Raw genomic sequence first — 18,245 nt, forward strand, 5'->3', positions numbered from 1 at the left:
TATATATATCAAAGGCAATATCTTGATTAATACTTATCAAATCTGTCAGAAAATTTCTGAAAAGACAGTGCATTCATTTTATAGCAAGGAAAACACGTGGAATACAAAGTTAAGAATGTTTTTAATCTTCTATTTTGAACTTAGAGTTGTCAAGGGTCTAAACAAAAAGTGACAGCTTTCAGTAACGTGTGATGACATCTGGCGTTGTCATATCTTCACATCGTCGACACATGGACGGGATGAATCGAAGTATTGTCTTTTGAGGGATAATATTCTTCTCTTGAATTAAGTTTTGTTCCAACTGAGCAAGGGTGCGGGGCTGGCGTGGTCTGGTACGAATGGTGCGATCGAAAATGTCCTGCAAGTGCTCAATTGGATTGAAAGTTGGTGAATGCGCTGGTCATGGGTGCAGGGGAGGAATGTTGTTAGTTTTGAGAAATGTATAGAGCAGCCTTATGAGAAGGTGCATTATCATGCATGAATACTTTTTCTTGGGCTTGATTTTGAAAGAAAAGTACATTGGGCTCAAAACTTGGATGATTTAGCCTTTGCAATCACATGCGACGCTGTGCCCAGTGAAGTCTGTGCTGGATATGATGGGGCTGCAGTTTTATGCGACAAACTGGGCCCCCACAACGATGGTTCCTATCTTTCCAACGAAGAAGAACAGTCATAACAAAGATCGGACTCTCATTTCTTAGTTTTTTCGATTCATCTTAGGTCTTTGTTTGCCAGTTGAAATTGATTCCTCAAGTGTTGCATTGGAATGAATGCGTCCACCCTTCGCTTTGTCCTTCTGCGTTCTACTCGCTTGAGTCTGTCCTTTTGGGGGCCTATCATTGCCATGTGATTCTGTGTGGCATACAAAGTGTGTCTTTTCACGTTGAACCTTCTCGCGACTAACGAAAGCGGAGTTCCCACCTGAAGCAATTCATTGATGTGATTTCTTTCTAATTCAATCAGCCGAAGCATGATGATTCAATAAAGAGAAGCCACTTTTTATGTGATGAAAAATTTTGAAGGAGTCCAACTTTGCATGTGTAGTTTTTGTTTTCAAAGTTACCCACACATCATCACAGTATGACAAAATATCAAAACCCCGTCAATGACATTGTCAGACAAAAATGATAGACCAGTGTACCCGAGTGAGTACAATAACAGTTCACGAACGACAATGAGCTTGCGGGACATGTGTAAAAATGTCAAAGTAATCGGATGTGCAGTTTTTGAGCTGCACGCTCTTAAAATATGTGAAGCTAAAAATGTTTAAGAGATATTATATAAATGTAAAATATAATATATTTATAAAGATACACTACTAATGCTGCTGCTGCCGTGCTGCTGCTGCTGCTGCTGCTGCTGCTGCTACTACTACTACTACTACTACTACTACTACGACGACGACGACGACGACGATTATTGTTGTTGTTATTGTTGTTATTATTATTTTTACATGTATTATTATTATTATTATTATTATTATTATTATTATTATTTGTTTTATTATTATTTTTTTATTTTTATTGTTGTTGTTGTTGTTGTTGTTAATATTTATTTTTTTCTTACTCGGCGTTTGGGTCATCCAAAAAAAAATTGATAACAAACCTCCCAACACAATAAGTAAACCTTACTGTTTTAAATGTATGCCATTTCCAACCACGATTTTATATTGATATACATCGTTTTGTTTCACCACAGGTGGCCTTGAGTCAACTCTTGTCTAACTTCAGGTTCGTCAAGACTGACCTTACCTACCCAAAACTTGGTGAAGACGTTAAGATGGTAAACGTTATCAACACAATGTCTCAGCCAGAGAAGCCAATAGAGCTTGATGTGGTACTCAGAAAGGAGGAATAAGGAGCGATGCGTTTACTGTCTGTTGAACACCTACGAGAAACACAAATCTCACTCTGAGCATTCTTTTTTTGCTTTGAAAATATTAAGTTTAAATTAACAACTATCGTGGTAAATTAAATTTGGGGAGAACATAACGGATTGTGTCAAGACCAGCACTTCTGGGAGTCCAAGAACAGATTAGATGTTTGACGCTGGCCTAGTCAGGCACAATGGGATCATTTCAGAGCAAACCACTTCCTGGTCCCCCCTTAGAACGGCAAGCTGAAGAAAAGCATTCTCTAGGAAGAGAAAGAAAAACAGAAAAAATGGGGGGGGGGGGGGGGTCACAACACCATAAGCTGAACCCATAAGGTCTAATACGTTTTCGGTGAAATTTTCAAACACTATGCTCCAGCTGAGCGTGATTACACTGTTTGTGTAGGTCTGCCCTCTTGATCTTATGTGTAAAACAAACCAATGTTGGGTAAGGAGACAATAAGTTTGTTGAGACTAGTAACAGTTGCGCCATAACAAGTTCCCAAACAAAGCATTCCGATATCGTTAAAAGGTTCTGAGGAGGGAGCAGCAAATGTGTGTCTAGATGTGTGTTGTAGTTAAGTTTTTATTTTATTTTTTCAACGTACATAAGGTGTTAAGAAAATGAATAAGTTTAAAGACAACGCCAGAGTGTAGCTTTCTGTGTATTCGTGTATAATGGCTTATGTTAATTTTCTTCGTTTCAAATCTTTCATACCCCTGTTTTCCTAAATAATTTGACGTCTCTCTTAAAACAACATGTCCAGTAAAAAAGTTTTTACATCTCGTAGGAGGCTTTCATTTCCGGTGAAATTTTTATAAAGTATGCAGCGTTTTCTCGTTAATACGTGCTCAGTGTCTTCTACTTTTTGAAGCCTTCAGTGGCGAAGACTGACTTGTTGGACAGGGGATTAAAAGTGAGACGAAGAACCAGAAAGAGATGAGGTCACACCAAGAGTTTACGGGTCACACACGAAAAGCTTGCCCACAAGGGGAACATAATTACAAAACTTCTTATATGATGCGGCAGCACTGAGTTGTGAATGAAAACAAACCCTGAATTCCTTGTTGTATGTTCATCAACGAAATAATCGAGAAAATATATCATTGATTAATATTTATTCTCGCTTTTGTCAATACCTACTTATAACCTTTAGACGCGAGGTAGCATTAATGGTCTCAAGATTTGTTAGACGTAAATTGCACCGAAAGTGTAAAACGCAAATAGAAGGGGAAAATAGATATGGCAATATACTACAAATGTCTTATAAATTTGGTTTTTAATTTGTTTGTCTTTTATGGCCTTTGGTGGCCAGGAGCCGCTGGCATGATCATACCATGACCTGATTATAGGGCGGTAAAAAGTCAAGAACTACCCCCCCCCTCCCCCCCCCCCAAAAAAAAATAAGCACTCACAGAGTAGTCGAAGGATTATTAGAAATGAGTTCACCGTACCATTTTGAAGTAGACTCTACCAATTCAATTATAAGCTTACATAATCAGTGCTTGTTAGTGGCGAACCGGGTATTTATGTAGCAATGAAACAGTGCTAAATATTGTGCACACTGCTCATTGGTGATTTCAAGATAATCTATTTAAATTTAATTCATAAAGTCACCGTCAATCACGGTCTGTATGTGAATTTGACTGCGACGATGCTCCATCCCAAAATAAGGAAGGGAAGCATTGAATATTTGATTATGTAGACGCTTTGCCTCTGGGAACCTTAACACAGTCATTGCCTTTAGAGCTAACATTCAACAGAACAAATTGAAAGGTGAGCTATAGGTTAGCCTATCCAACTTACTGTAGTCGGCCAATCCCGTGTCACACACACACACACACACACACACACACACACACACACGCGCGCACACACACACACACACACACACACACACACACACACACACACACACACACACACACTCAACTTCATTTAAAACACCTCACTTAATGAAATACGATTGGAATGAAACTTATAGCTGGGGTTAAAGCAGACGTTTACACAGAAGCGTATAATAAATACAGAGGTATAAACATGTACACACATGCACACTATCTATTTATCTATCTATCTATCTATATTATAAATAAACAAACATAAGACCCCCCCCCTCCCCATACACACACAAACATAATATTGTTGTTATGTGGTCATGACATCGTGCTCAATCAATTGCTCAAATTGTATCGCTGCACACTGAAATTTATAGTCTGGCTCGACCTGCCACTGCACGTACTGCTTTTATATGATTATTTGAATCCATTTTCATACTATATGAAATGAAAAAAGAAACAACAACCCCAACAGACCGTGACATGTCAGCACTCGGAAAATATAATAATATGTTGTATTATTCCCATATATGGGAGTAATCTATTTCCGTCTTTCTGTTTTGGTGCGTTATTACACTCAGGCAGGGCTGGTCCAAACAGGGGTCAAAACAAAGAGTCTGCTATTACATGTTTTAGTTGTTGTCGGAAGGGGTGCAAAACAGTTTGATATTAATAAAAACACTTACAGATCTATATTTTGATTGTTCATTGAGTAACCGATTGAAATAAAGCGTACACTTGCATGACCTTTTTCTTATTGCTACCTGGAAGGCTTAGTGTTAGATCTTTTGTATTTTTTGCTCACTCTGGAAATAAATGATTTGGAACTTTCAGGTTGTTTCTTGTGCTGTTTGCTGTTGTTGTCGTTCTTGTTCTTTTTTAGAAAGTTTAACTGATACAAAAAGCGTTATTTTTCATTTGATTCTTAAAATTGTGGTTTTGTTCAGCTCAGCCACCTTCTCAACACGCATAATATTCCCTTCTACATGTAGCCTATTATTAGTATTAATCAACGAAGGCAATGGCTATGGGCCGATACCTAGGCCTTCTCGCCGATACCGATTGATGGATAATAAGCTTTTCTGAGAAAAGCAGTAAAGCAATACTTAATAGTTGCGTGTAATACCCCAGCATCTCCGATCTCTACACTCAAACTGGCCACAAGGAGGATCTTTTGGGCTGTTCTATGATCAATGTTAAATCCGGGGCTGGGTGACAATGGCCAACAGCGCAATAAATGTATTCTTAGGGGAACGAGTTGGGGGGGGGGGGGGGGGGGTTCCGAAAAAAACGAAAAATTCCCCTCACTTCCGTTGTTTTTTCGGCCTTGTGTCCTTATTTGAACCAAAAAAAGGGGGGGGGGGGGGAGGGTAGTGATCGAGCGGCCTGCCCAAAAAGAGATTGTATTCGGCCTTAGCCTGGTATTCAGTTGTTCTTGTTTTTTAACGGGGGTGAGGGAAAGTTAGGGCTGGAGTCCAACTTCAAAACAACATACATAGTGTCTGATTCGGCTGAAAAAAACAACAACAACATAATAGACTTTGTTTCTCTTTGCCCGGCGTCCTGTTGAGGAAAAATGAACCCATTTCAAAGCAATCAACACCCTGTAAGAGCATGAAACATACACCACCCCTTACGTTCGTTTTGTTTTGTTTTTCGGGTTGCAATACATTTGTATTATAATGTATCTCTACACCCACATCTGAAAAACGCTTTTTTTTCCTCATTGCAGTTTTGAGAAAAAGAGTTGTTGTTTTTTTGTCAGCGTGACCAATGAAAAATAGTCATTCTGAAATTTTAATTTTAATTTATTCAAAAACTCGTCACAATTTTACTTAGGTTTTTTTTTGTCATACAAGCAGGGTAACTGATCAGACTTTCGATTTCGTAAATAAATAACACATTTTTGGAGATTCTGAATATCCATGGAGAAGGAAAAGGGCTGGGTTGGACGGGGACTGACATGCCCAAATGGATCTGGCTGAAAACAATTACTAAAAACATAAAGTGTTGAAAGTGCCAATCTCAGCATAGCATTGGCCTAGCCTACCTTTTGAAATTGCCCAATCAGACGCAGAGATCTAGATCTAGATCTGAATCGGTGCCCTTCACAACAAGGCACAAGGAAGAACAACCGTCCGTTGATTATCTTCGGATTTGTCCCTATCCCCCCTAAAATCTGGAAGCTTTGAGAGGTAACTTGGTGGCTTTGTGTTAGCAAGTTATGGCATCATAATATTAATATACTTACTACCCCCTCATTGGGGTAGTGTCTACGTTCTCTAACGTTAGAGAAGGTAGCCTATACAAGTTTTCTACGTTCTCTAATGTTCACTGCTTTCCAGCGTGGCATCGAATCCCAGTCTCGGAAGGTTGTTTTTTTCTTTCTCTTCTCCTCCTCCCGACTGACCAACAATTTGCCCCCGGACCCCATAACAATTGGCAGGGGGAACAATAGGCAGGGGTTTGGGGCCGCAGGAGGCCTCCGGAAACTGAAGAAAATTTTAATTTGCAATTAAAGATTTAAAATTGGGCCTATCTGAGCCTAAAATTAAAAAATAATAATAATAATTCGACTCACAGACCAAGGAAATCCACTATTGAACTTAAACCAGGCCTAAATTGATAAAAGGAAGAGTATTCTTTGTAGGTAAAAGCTCCTCTTGGGGACAAAACCAGAATGTGCATGCTTCATTACTACATAAGAAAAACTACAAAGCAACAAATTAGAAAAAAAGAAAAAAAAAACAACTCATAAAACAATCGTATGACTTCAAACGCAGACACGCTGTCCACTCGGCCATTAGAACTTCCAACAGCGAAGGGTAGATTAAGCTTAATATTTTTTACAGCACTGTTTCAGGAAAGGCAACTTTATACTGCACAACTAATGAAACTGTAGTAGAATAACATTTTGTCTAAAGTCAGCCAAGCAATCAGTCCATCATTTATTTAATCTGTTTCAATATAATTCGTTTCTGAAATTTGCTCTCCTTGGCGTAATAGTGCGTTTAGTTATTGTCTGTTATTTCGTAATCATAACGTTCGGTGTGATAAATGGACGTTCAGCAACTCATTTTGAGAGAGAAGTGAAAAGTATAGAGTTCTTTTTAAATTCTGTAAAAACTACCTCTTCTTGCATTCTCAGTCTATAGTACCGTACTTCACTTGTTATAGGAATGATTTCAGTAACCCCCCCCCCCCCTTCCATCCCTTTCATCCATTTTCAAACGTGTGGTTGACCTGAGAACACAGTGAGGAAACGGGGTCACGGATCTTATCATCAAGAACAAGAAACACAGGAATGTGGTCGTCGTACAGCACGAAAGCGTGACGACAAGGGTATACTTTATTTTCACTGGAACAACATAATATACTAAACGTATCACCCTCTCTGGCACGCAAATCGACTATAGATCTATTACTGTGTATATTGGGAAATCAGAAAAGCGAAATTTTAATGTGCGTCAGAGTCTTTAGTTTGTCATGCATAACGGCCAGATACACGACATTCACTACAGCAACATACTTCGAAACAGGTGTAACTCGTACAGTGGTCTTAATGAATAAATTATACAAATGTAATAGGAACACTTTTCTTTTCTCTACTTCATCTCTTTGGAGTCTACAATGGTCGACTGGGTCAATTAAGTAAGGTTGATTGTCGGCCAATGTAGTGAGAACATTGGAAAATGAACATGCTCTGTGAACCAACGCTTCGTCAAATCTTTGTGTCTAAGCCTACTCAGGCCCGTAAAGCTGCACTCATACCATTGATGACGTTGTCTTTGGCCTCCCGAATTCTAGACATATTTAGAAGACTGTATGCACAGTGGCTTCAAAAACGGAAAGGATCCGTAAAAATGAATCTTCGAAAGGGGAATAGAAAGAGCAGGAAAGGGGTGCAGTGACTTGGACAGTTATAAACAACAGCTATTAAATCAGTTTGAATTTCCAAAACTTAGGCTACTCTTTCCGGGATTTGTTTTGTTAAGTCTTTTTTTCTTTCAAGAGACAAAGGAGACAGTAATTGCGCAAAATTAAGATGATGGTTTCAGGGACGAACTTCCGTGCGTTTCCTTGTTTCCATAAGGCATGTAACCGGGAATTTCAAATTATGTCATATTGTCTTAATACCTCTCTCTTCAAGACCCAGGTTAATGATTGAATTGTGTGCTGTCTTAAAATGAGGGACGAAAATGTTACACTGATTTCGATTTCGACTTTCGACAAAACCGTGTGCATTGCTTTGTGTAATTGTTAGTCTTGGCTGTAGGAGCTGGGAGAAAATTCACAGTCTTACATTTTGGCGTGTGTGGTGTAACGGTTAGGCGCTTCGCTCCTTTACACGTGGGACGGCGGTCCATTTCTGAGTGGGAAAAACGTATATCGAGTTTTTTCTATCTGTCCTCTGGGAAGTTGTATCCCTCTCAGCCCGGTTTGGGCCTGGTAGGAAGGGTCGGAGGCTGGCCTCCTAAATGATCTAAATTGTGTCGATAAAGGCGTTAAAACACATACATAAGAAACAATGTCGCTCATTTGGAAGGTGGGAGTATTTGGACCCAATCTCCTGAATCTGCTCGGTAAGAAATATTTCTTATTTGGTCATGAAGCCCTGAGTGGGATAGATGTTTCTCTGGCTCTTCAACTCCAAACACGAGTGCTACAAAGCAAAGCAGCGCTTTTGTTTACGATGTACATTCATTATTATAAGCTTCATTTTTCCTTCTAGTAAGCATAGGTGACGAATACGTGATTTTGTTTGTCCGCATTCGCCCCAGAAACCAAAACAACTTGCCTAACGGCGGTCTTTGCGCTTCTTTAATTTGCTGTACATTTATAAAGTCCCTATAAAAGAAGCCAACTTTCACCCAGAGAGTTTTCCTCCGTTAATAGAGAATCCTGCTCTGAATTATTATTCCTTGTGTGGAGCGTCCACGGTGATTTTTGTCCTTGTTTGATTGATTTCAATCGTACTCGTACAAACAATAAAACTCTCGGCCACCAATTTAGCGGATGCGCTGACCATGCTTCCGTACATTTTTGCTGAACAATGGAAACCCTCGATGACATCTGTAGCATTACAACCAGCCCCCCCCCCCACTTTCCTGCCCCAACCAGTACTGTTATCATCATTACAAACAAGGCCAGACACTTCTTGCAAAGTATAACAAACGCTCTTCATTATCATAGTTAAGTGTGCCGGTAAACAATTAATATATTGCTTTGCAACTTCTTACCTCGACGTCCCGACATCGGTCATTAGCCTCTTCAACAAAAGAGAGAGAGAGAGAGAGAGAGAGAGAGAGAGAGAGAGAGAGAGGGGGGGGGGGGGTAGAGGGGTTTGGCACCAAACCAAACTCATCATAGAGCCAGATTCAAATAATTTACTTGAGTCCCCGGGAAAGAGTTCAAGCTGCCCTTCACACCTGCTAATAAAGCTTGAAATCGTTTTCAGCCAGATGACCCATTTGGGCATGACAGTCCCCGCAGTGTGTGCTTCACGCTCTTTCAACGTGTTGATGGCTTTGAAAACTGGACCATTTTTTCTTTGACAGGACGCCAGGAATAGAGAAACACTGTTTCGTGTTTGTTTGTTTTTTTGTTGGTGGTTGGTTGGTTAGTTTGTTTGTCTGTCCCTTGCCCATTTCTATTATTCATTCAACAATAGAGAGAGAGAGAGAGAGAGAGAGAGAGAGAGAGAGAGAGAGAGAGAGAGAGAGAGGGGGGGGGGGATTTAGCGTTCGTCCTATCTATCTTCCTCTGCTCCAGTAAGTCATGAGAGACGTTGACACACTCTATCCCGTTCCCTACTGGAACTATCTTTAACGTGAGGTTCCTAAACGGCGAGCGCTGTCTCTTCAAAGGTGACCTTGTAAGAGTTTGATCTAGTCTATTCTATCTGGTCAAGACAAGTGAAGAGAGGACCTAGGTAGGTAGACAGTACAGTGGCGGGTATGTTGGGGTCTAACAGTCCCATGGTTTTGTTTTTGCCGAATGAGACCTCAAGTAGGTCGTTTTGAAGACTCCTACCCCCCCCCCCCCCCCCTTTTTTCAAAAAACAGGGGAAAGCCAGGCAAAGCTGAACATAACCTCTTGGTTTCACTCTTGTTGGAGTAAATACAATGCAGGTCGCTCACCCCCCCCCCCCTCTTCCCCCTTTTCCCCGATAAAGACACAAGGCCGGAAAACGACCGAAGTGCCGAAGTGAGGAAAATTTTTCGGAACCCCCACCCGCTCCCCAAAGAATACATTTATTGCGCATATTTTTACCATTGTCACCAGCCAGGACCCAGCGACCAACTAAGCAGAGTAATCAAAACTCTCTGGGTTTAACATTGATCATAAAACAGACCAAAGATCCTGCTTGAGGCTAGTTTGTGTGTAGAGATCGGACATGCTGGGGTACTACACGCAACGATATAAATTTAGTATTGCTTTACTGCTTTTCTAAAAACTTTTGCCCATCAATCGGCATCGGCACATAGCCATTGCTTTTGCTGAGTAAAACTAGGTAACAAGCGTGTTGAGAAGGTGATTAAGCTAAAAAAAAAATTAAAAGGGGGGGGGGGGGGTTCAACAACAACAAGAACTGCAGCAAATACAACAAGAAACTTAGTTTGAAAATCCGAAACAAATCATTTATTTCCAGAGCGAGCAAAAATACGAAAGAGATACACCTACGCTTTCCAGGTGGCAATGAGGAAAACGCCACTCAAGTTTACGCTTTATTTCAACTGGATACTTATTGAGTAATCAAAATGCAACAGTTTTAATTGAATAATAAAAGTATGTTTTGCGCCCCGATATACAAAAAATTGAATATATGAATGTACAGTCGAACCTATGTAAGACAGAATCGCAATTAGGGAGTCAAAACCAAATTCCGTCGTAGACAGGGAAATTTATGGGGAGAATGGAAGGGGTTTTCAGAGGCCCAGCCGGGGGAATCATAGGTTGCTTATTCGGTCAGCAAGCAGTGGTCAAAACTCAACACCTCTCAAGTGCTATCCTCTCTAATAATGGCATGCATCAGTACTACCTATCCATTGCCACCAGTGTTTGCATTTCATGGGGGACCACTGTTTGACTTATTAAAAACAGAAACGTTTGAACATCTCCTTTGCGTCTACCCATAGCCCCACCTATTGGTATAAGTCAGCCACTGCCAGCCCTCCCGTGCATGTAACAACGGTTCGAGGAACTCATTTTTCGAGTGGTCGTACGATCAGAGTATTGCACCCCTGCAACGGACCCTTCCTCGCCTGGCGGCATGGCGAATGGTTAGAGCCGATGGAACCAAGCTTGATAGTTTTGTTTCAAATCAGGACTGAGTAGCCAAAGCATTTTCAGTCTTAGACAGGTAAAAACCCTGTCTAAGTAGTTTCTCTTTCCGGTTCCGCATTAGACAGGTTTCCGTTTCACTGAGGTATTTATAGAGAAATTTATCAAGGGAAAGTGTGGGAGATTCCGTTATGACAGGCTTCCGTCTTACACAGGCTTCCCTTAAGACAAGTTCGACTATATATATTATATTATATTCATGTTACACGGGAATGGCCGACAACATTAAGTTGGATAGCCTATATCGCTCACTTTCCTTTAAAAAACAAAAGACTTCAAAAAGAGAGCACGTACTAACGAGCAGTCATTAGATGCTATGTACGGAACTTTATAAATTTCACGGGAAGTGAAAGCCTCCATCAAGATTTTTACATGTTCTTACTGGACGTGTTGTTTTACGAGAGACGTCAAATCGTTGAAGTAAAAAGAAGTGTGAAAAATGTAAATTAAAGAAAATTAAGGTAAGCTGCTACACTCAAATACATAGTCTTTAACTATTCTGAGTAAATCATATTTACGCAACTTTACGTTTATTTATTGACATACCGGTAACTATATAATACAGAAAATACTGTGGTATTGTCAAAAAGCTCATTGATTTTCTAAACTGATTGATCTGTAGCTTCCCCCCCCCCCCTTTTCCCACTCTTCCTGGAGCATTCTTTCCTTTAGTTCGTCGTTGTGAACAGGGACCAGCAAGTGTAAGTGTTTCGCTCTGGAGTGACTATATTGTGCCAGGCTAAGCCAAAGTCAAACGTCTTTAACAAAATATAGATCTATATGGACTCTAGTTCTTGAGCTCACAGAAGCGCTGGCCTTGACAAAATACCTTGCGTTCACCCCAAATTTCATTTCTCAAGATGATTGTTAATTCAAATTTAATATTCTCAAAGTAAGAAAGATGGCAAATAGACTTATGTTTATTGTAGGTGCTCAACAGACAGTAAACACACCGCTCCTTATTCCTCCTTTCTGAGCACCACATCAAGCTCAATTGGTTTCTCTGGCTGAAAAACTGAGTTGATAACGTTCACCATCTTTACTTCTTCGCCAAGTTTTGGGTAGGTTAGGTCTGTCTGGACGAACCTGAAGTTTGACAAGAGTTGACTCAAGGCCACCTGAAAGAAGCAAAACGAGGTATATCTATAAAAATCGTGGCACGGAATGGCGTACACTTTAAACAGTGATGTTTGTTTATCGTGCAGAAAGGTTTATTGCTAAATATGTGGGAGCGTGGTGAAATCAGGCGCTCGTTACAGTAATCAAAGTGTAGAAATAGGCATTTTCCCGTAGATTTGCGAATTTTGATCGAATTTAGTGGGGGGGTTGGCCCAACACCTTTCATGCCCATTTCTGTGTGGATTTTACTGGGGGGAAAATGATTCAAGGCCCCCCCCCCAAAAAAAAAATATAGATTTTAAGTTTCTACATACTCTCAAGCTCAGAAAATAACTAAACTTTGGCGGCCATTTTCTCACTAATTTTATCTCTGGAACTAGATGACCACCTCCTCATTCATTTGCAAATATCTCGACTTCTATTCAAGATTCATGGATAATCATATCCATACAAATAAAGACAAATGAACAAGCTATAAGATGATACTAATAACTCTACATACCCAAAAATTGACGAGAGCCTGATTCCTCCGCGTCGTCACACAAACGACGAACTTTTTTCCTTAATGAGGTGGTTGGGTGGAAGGGGGAGGGGGTGGGGTCGTTGCTCTTTTATGTAGACTACTTGTTTTTAGCTCAATGTTGGTTTTGCGAAGTTCATATTTTTTTATTTAATAGTTCCACAGCGTAGTCTCATTTTTTTCTCGCGCCAGGTCCAGTTAAAGAAAATACGAGATAAGATACGTCCTTGTTGTCCAGATACTGGCACAGTGATATGTTTTGCCGTTGCTGCTACCATGTCCTATACAACTGCTGTATGTACTGCTATCAACTGTGGTACATTATATTGCGCATTACCTTGGTTACCTTGGACTTCACTGATTCAAAAATACAAAACTGTCTCAGTTGTAACTCTAGCCTTGGTTAATTAAAAAAAATTGAAATACAGGTTTTGTATCTAAATCTTTTACCGTTCCGCTTTATCAAAAATCTGTTCTGCAACATTGGCATCAATTGGTTTTTTGTATGAGCCAAATGCCTTGTCATAAATAAATGTAATAATAATAATAATATTAATAATAATAATACATGTAATAATAACAATAATATAACATTTGTATGACGAATATTCGCACAAAACAACAAGCTCTTTGCGCTTTAAAGATTTTTTTCAAGGCGCGGTTTTGAACAGTGCTAAAAGTAAAGTATTAAAAGAAAAGAATGTAGAGACGATGCACTGGGCCAGGGTAAATATCGCTTGTGCCCCGTGGACACCTGCCAAATCATAAAGAAGTCTGAGATCCATAGTATTTTTCACTGACCTTCAACTCCAAAATAGCAAGTCTTTTGCCTATGCAAATACGTGGTCCAAAGCCAAAGGCCAGGTAAGCCACGGCGCCAGCTTTGTGTTCCACATCTGGTGCAAAGCGGTCTGGGTTAAACTTGTCCGGTTCTGACCAATATTCGGGGTCACGAAGAATTCTGTTGATCCGGACGAAGACGCAGCTTCCCTTGGGAATCGTGACTCCGTCGTAGGTCTTTGTCTCCAGAGCTTCACGGGTCACAGCTGGCACAGGCGGGAACAATCTGATGGCTTCCTTTATGACCTGCGGTGATATTTTAGAGCCGTAAGTGTACTGTCAAGTTTCAAAACTTGCTCACAAAAAATCGAGGTACAGTCGAACCTTCCTTAACAGAAACCTGTCATAACGACACCTCACCGCTCCCCCTTGATAAATTACTCTACACATCATGTAATTACCTCTAAAAAAACGAAATCTGCCTAACGCAGAAACGGAAAGAGAAATTCCTTCCTTCGATGGGTTTTTACCTCTGTCTAAGAAGGAGAACGCTTTGCCCTCTCAGCCCCGGTTTGAAACAAAACTATTGAAGTTTGGGTCCACCAGCTTTAACCTTTACGCCAATTTCCTTGTCTATGACAAAAGATGTCTTAGACAGATGTTTATTTCTTGATCCCTTGCGATTCCACCTAAGATCCCGTTTTCGACAGGTTCGACTGTATTTATTTATCTTTTTCAAAAGGACCATCGCTAGGCCAATTCAACTTCAATGTACACGTTCATGCACAAAAGAAATAGTGGGTTGACGTTGTTGTTTTTTCATATTATTTTGAAGATTTATATGTACGTACAATGACGAGCACCAAAGCTCCATATCACTCTAACAGGAAGTAAAATTACATGTATGTATCAATTAATACTAAACCTGTTCTGTATACTTGAGATTGGTCAGATCCTCGTATTCAGGTTCTGTCCGTCCATCTAGTACAGTATCGATCTCCTGGATGACCTTGTCTTGGATATCCTGGTTTCGAGCCAACAGGTAGAGGAGTGAGCGCAGAGTGCTGGACGTCGTTTCAAAAGCAGCGAATTAGCTGAAAACGTGAAAAAATATGGTCGCATTCAAAATTGGATTTCCCGCCTCTAAAAGCAGTTTAGATTAGTTTTAGAAGGGGTATGAGCGCCAAGTGGTGGATGTCAACAGAGACGTCCTTACAGGGAATCGGACTTACTCTGCTCACCTCTCTAGCTTCAACAGCACAAAGTTTGCTTCGACTATCAAGGCAATAGCGGGTCACAAGAGAGTGACAAACATACCCCCCCCAAAAAAGTTGAGAAAAAATGACGATAGTAAGGATGAAGGAAAAAGCAGCAGTTCCCTGGTGCAATTCCGGCACAGTTATGAGCCTGACATTGATGCATCAGCACATTTACAATTATAATTCTACAGATCAACAGAACATGGTAATGTCCCCCCTTTGGGAAGGTTTAAAAGAAGACAATATGTCTTACACAGAAATGGAACAATTTCACTAATTTCAGTTATGAAAATTACTGTGCCTCCCATTTTGAAGAAATAAAAACAATTGAATTTACTTTCTTACTGTTCACACACACATACACACACACACAAACACACACACAAACACACACACACACACACACACACACACACACACACAGAGTGTGTGTGTGTGTGTGTGTGTCTGTGCGTGAGTGTTTGCTTGCTTACTTGCTTACTTTAGTGTCTCTCTAGTTTCTTGTCTATTTCTCACTTCCCATATGTATCAGAGACCTAGATCTAGCAATGTAAACATTGTTATGTCTCTGCATATATCTCTCAACTTGCCTCTCTCACTCCTTGTCACTCTCACCACCCTCCCCCCTGTAATGCTCCTCCTCCTTCTCCTTATTCATTTTCTTCTTCCTCTAGGCCTATGAGCGCTCTAAACCCGCTGTGAGAAGTGAGAAGACGGTAAAACGTGTGAGGCCGAAACCGGGAATTCCCAAAGTACCGTAAGTCTAGTTAATGTATTCATGGGTAATATGGACACGTGGCTCAGCCTTGTTGTCATTGGCTGCAAACCACCCGATCGCGCGATTCGCAGGCCTGAAAACGAACACGTTTGTTTTTGTAGGTCACTGACCGAGTTGATCGGCTTGTGCCACGATGGCCGCTTTGTGCCCTCAATTTGGCGAGCCCCGACTACCCTATCGGCCGGACCCCACCCGACCCTATCGCGTTTGTGGGCACCCCCTATTACACCTAGCCTTCTCGGACAACCCGTGTGCAAGTTAGGTGCGTTAACGATCCCTTGGTGGTCCAAAATCGATAAAAGTAGGTTTCGGCGCCACATGGGCAAAAACATTTACCGAAAAAAAAAATCGTTTTCTTTTCTTAAATTCAATTGTGGCATTAATGAGCACAAGTAGCATTCCCTAAATATTACTCGTTAGGGAAAGAAGAATAAACAGCGAGCGAAAATATTTTAAAGCCCCCGTTTGTTCTATGTGGTTTACGGATAGCTGTCTATATGAAGTTTAAAGAGGAGTAAAAAATATCAACAACGACGAACAACAACAAACACGTAAACAAACAAGATAATTACCCACAATCTCTTTAGTAGTCAAGCTTTTTTCGTTGGGACCAGCAGCAGTGTGCGGGGTCTCCGAATGAAGAAGCAGATCCAACATGTCTCTTGCTTTTTCTGACTTCTGCTCACGTTTCATCGCTATAGCGTTATTGGCAAGCTCAGCGAAATAGGCATCTGCTTTTGGATTAATTATGTCAGCGTTCTCAAAGAAATGCAGGCCAATCTTTGAGATGAATGGAAAATACATGCCAATGAGTCGAAAAAACTGTTGTGACGTAGAGCCCAAACTTACAAATTTGTTAATGTTGTCAAAGAACTCGTTGTCAACATCTGAAACAGCCTCAGCTTTCACCCCGAAGCCAGATTTAGCGATGACGTCGCTGGTGTATTTGGCCATGAACTTTTTCAATGGGACGAGCTCTCCTTTAGCTTTGATTCTTTTGATTAAATTCACCAGGGTGGCAGCACTGTTGTTTGCGTGATACATCATAATTTTCAGCTTTCCTCCAGTGAACATTGGTGACATGACGTGGCGAGTTCTCCGCCAGTCTGAACCACCGTAGAAGAAGAGACTACGAAGAGCTGTTGTTTTTGTGAAAAACGCGGGCGAAGCCCTGTTGACAAAATTGTCAAAATCTTTTACAAAGATGTGATTCAAGAGTTTTGTATCCGTTGTCACCAGCGTAGGCCTTCTGCTGATGATCGATTGAAGTCCATACGTTCGCCCGTACTCTGACTCCCATTTCTTTAAAGCTTGGTCCACGCCATTTCGCAACTCTGGGAGATGCAGGAGAATGGGCCAGGGCTTTGGTCCAGGCACACCAAGCTGCTCCCAAACATTGAAAAACCCATTGCAGTACCAGTAGAAGACGACCAGTAGCAGACAGACGAACAGTAGAAAGTCTGATAGTCCTCCAAACAGTGAAAAGTCCATCGTCTGAAAAGAAAAACAGACGTGAGGTAGCACGTCTGCAACGGTATACCTTGCTTCCTTGTATAATATATTAAGGTGAGTATTCTTACTCAGATACTGTGAGGGTTTTGATCTTTTAAAAACTCTTGAATTCGGTCGATTAGATAATCCTCAACATTCCAGCCGCGTGAGTATTATGATAAAGGTAGAATGAAAATGTGCCATTTACTGTTCCCAGTCAATTTTTTTCGTTTTGAAATTAGTTGTTTATAAAAGCAAATGAATGAATAACGAAAAGAAGCGGAAGCATTGGAACGAAGGAACTGGGAATGGGGAAAAGATAAGCAAGTTGATTAGATCATTAACTCTTTCCGGAGGTATCGGCGATATATCGGCGCAAGTCCACACCCTTTGAAGACGTATCGCCGATATATCGGTTGTGATAGGGTGCCTCAGTTTTAACACGATCCGTCATTTATAATTACTTTTTATTGCTATTAAAAAACTCGGAAAGGGTTTAGGAAACGAAAACATCTAGTTTTACTTTGTCAAAGCGTGGGTTTGGGGATAATGAGTGAATTAATTCTTGCGGTCTTGCATCAACAAAACGATGTAACCGGACTCAGTATAACTATCATACCTCAAACAAAAACTGGAATATGGCTTTCAAATAAAAGGCTGCACATTCTGAAATTTATGGATTATGCTCTTGGCCTGTATATGATAAGATAGCTATGCTGATTTGCTTTCACATGTTTAGTGAATGTAATGTTTTCCGTCAAAACTCATTTTTCTCATCACTATCGCCATTTCTAACCCTTCTAAAGCATATCTATGTTCAAAATTAATCCTTGTTTTATATTGGGATGTATTCCTCATTTAATTTTCTTCAATTTGATATATCATATGTTACGTTTGGAGAGATGGTTATGCTTCTATGAAGTTATTTTGTACACCACCTGTATAGCCAAATCGAGCCACAGATTAATTATGTCTAGACCCCAAAAAAACTACGTCCGGAAAGAGATAAGATGAAAACAAGAAAGAGTTAGTAGAATGAAGTAACTGAAAAAAAAGGGACAAAGATGGAAAGGCGGAGAAGTAAGAATAAGAAGCTAGGCAACTAGCAAGGTGGGCCATAAAGACCAGGCACAACAAAGTAATGTTTCCAAATATATATTTTATCATCATCATCATCATCATCATCATCATCATCATCATCATCATCATCATCATCATCATCATCATCATCTTCATCATCGTC

General features: G+C 40.4%; 2 protein-coding genes across 2 annotated transcripts in view; one reads left to right on the plus strand and one right to left on the minus strand.

Moving 5' to 3' along the window:
* Nucleotides 1-3,268, plus strand: part of LOC101859916 (cytochrome P450 3A9) — a gene marked incomplete in the record, with an annotated part of 15,015 nt that extends 11,747 nt beyond the window's left edge. Inside the window, 1 exon segment of the mRNA XM_005093616.2 lies at nt 1,699-3,268. Coding sequence (XP_005093673.2) covers nt 1,699-1,857 — 159 coding nt within the window.
* Nucleotides 3,269-10,330: 7,062 nt separating this feature from the next.
* Nucleotides 10,331-17,002, minus strand: LOC101860152 (cytochrome P450 3A29). Its single transcript, XM_035968538.1, has 4 exons — nt 16,084-17,002; nt 14,400-14,548; nt 13,496-13,780; nt 10,331-12,173 (listed from the first exon to the last, which is right to left on the minus strand). Exons 1-4 carry the CDS (start codon nt 17,000-17,002, stop codon nt 12,015-12,017), a joined length of 1,512 nt encoding a protein of 503 aa, XP_035824431.1. The 3' UTR covers nt 10,331-12,014.
* Nucleotides 17,003-18,245: the final 1,243 nt, after the last annotated feature.

This window comes from Aplysia californica, unplaced genomic scaffold (assembly GCF_000002075.1).
Source record: "Aplysia californica isolate F4 #8 unplaced genomic scaffold, AplCal3.0 scaffold00066, whole genome shotgun sequence".
Lineage (NCBI taxonomy): Eukaryota > Metazoa > Mollusca > Gastropoda > Aplysiida > Aplysiidae > Aplysia > Aplysia californica.

Coding starts and splice junctions, on each gene's coding strand:
- LOC101860152 (XM_035968538.1), bottom strand. CDS start 17,002: ATGGACTTTTCACTGTTTGGAGGACTATCAGACTTTCTACTGTTCGTC. Junction 14,549..16,083: donor GACTACTAAAGAGATTGTGG/GTAATTATCTTG, acceptor CTGCTTTTGAAA/CGACGTCCAGCACTCTGCGC. Junction 13,781..14,399: donor ATCTCAAGTATACAGAACAG/GTTTAGTATTAA, acceptor ATATCACCGCAG/GTCATAAAGGAAGCCATCAG.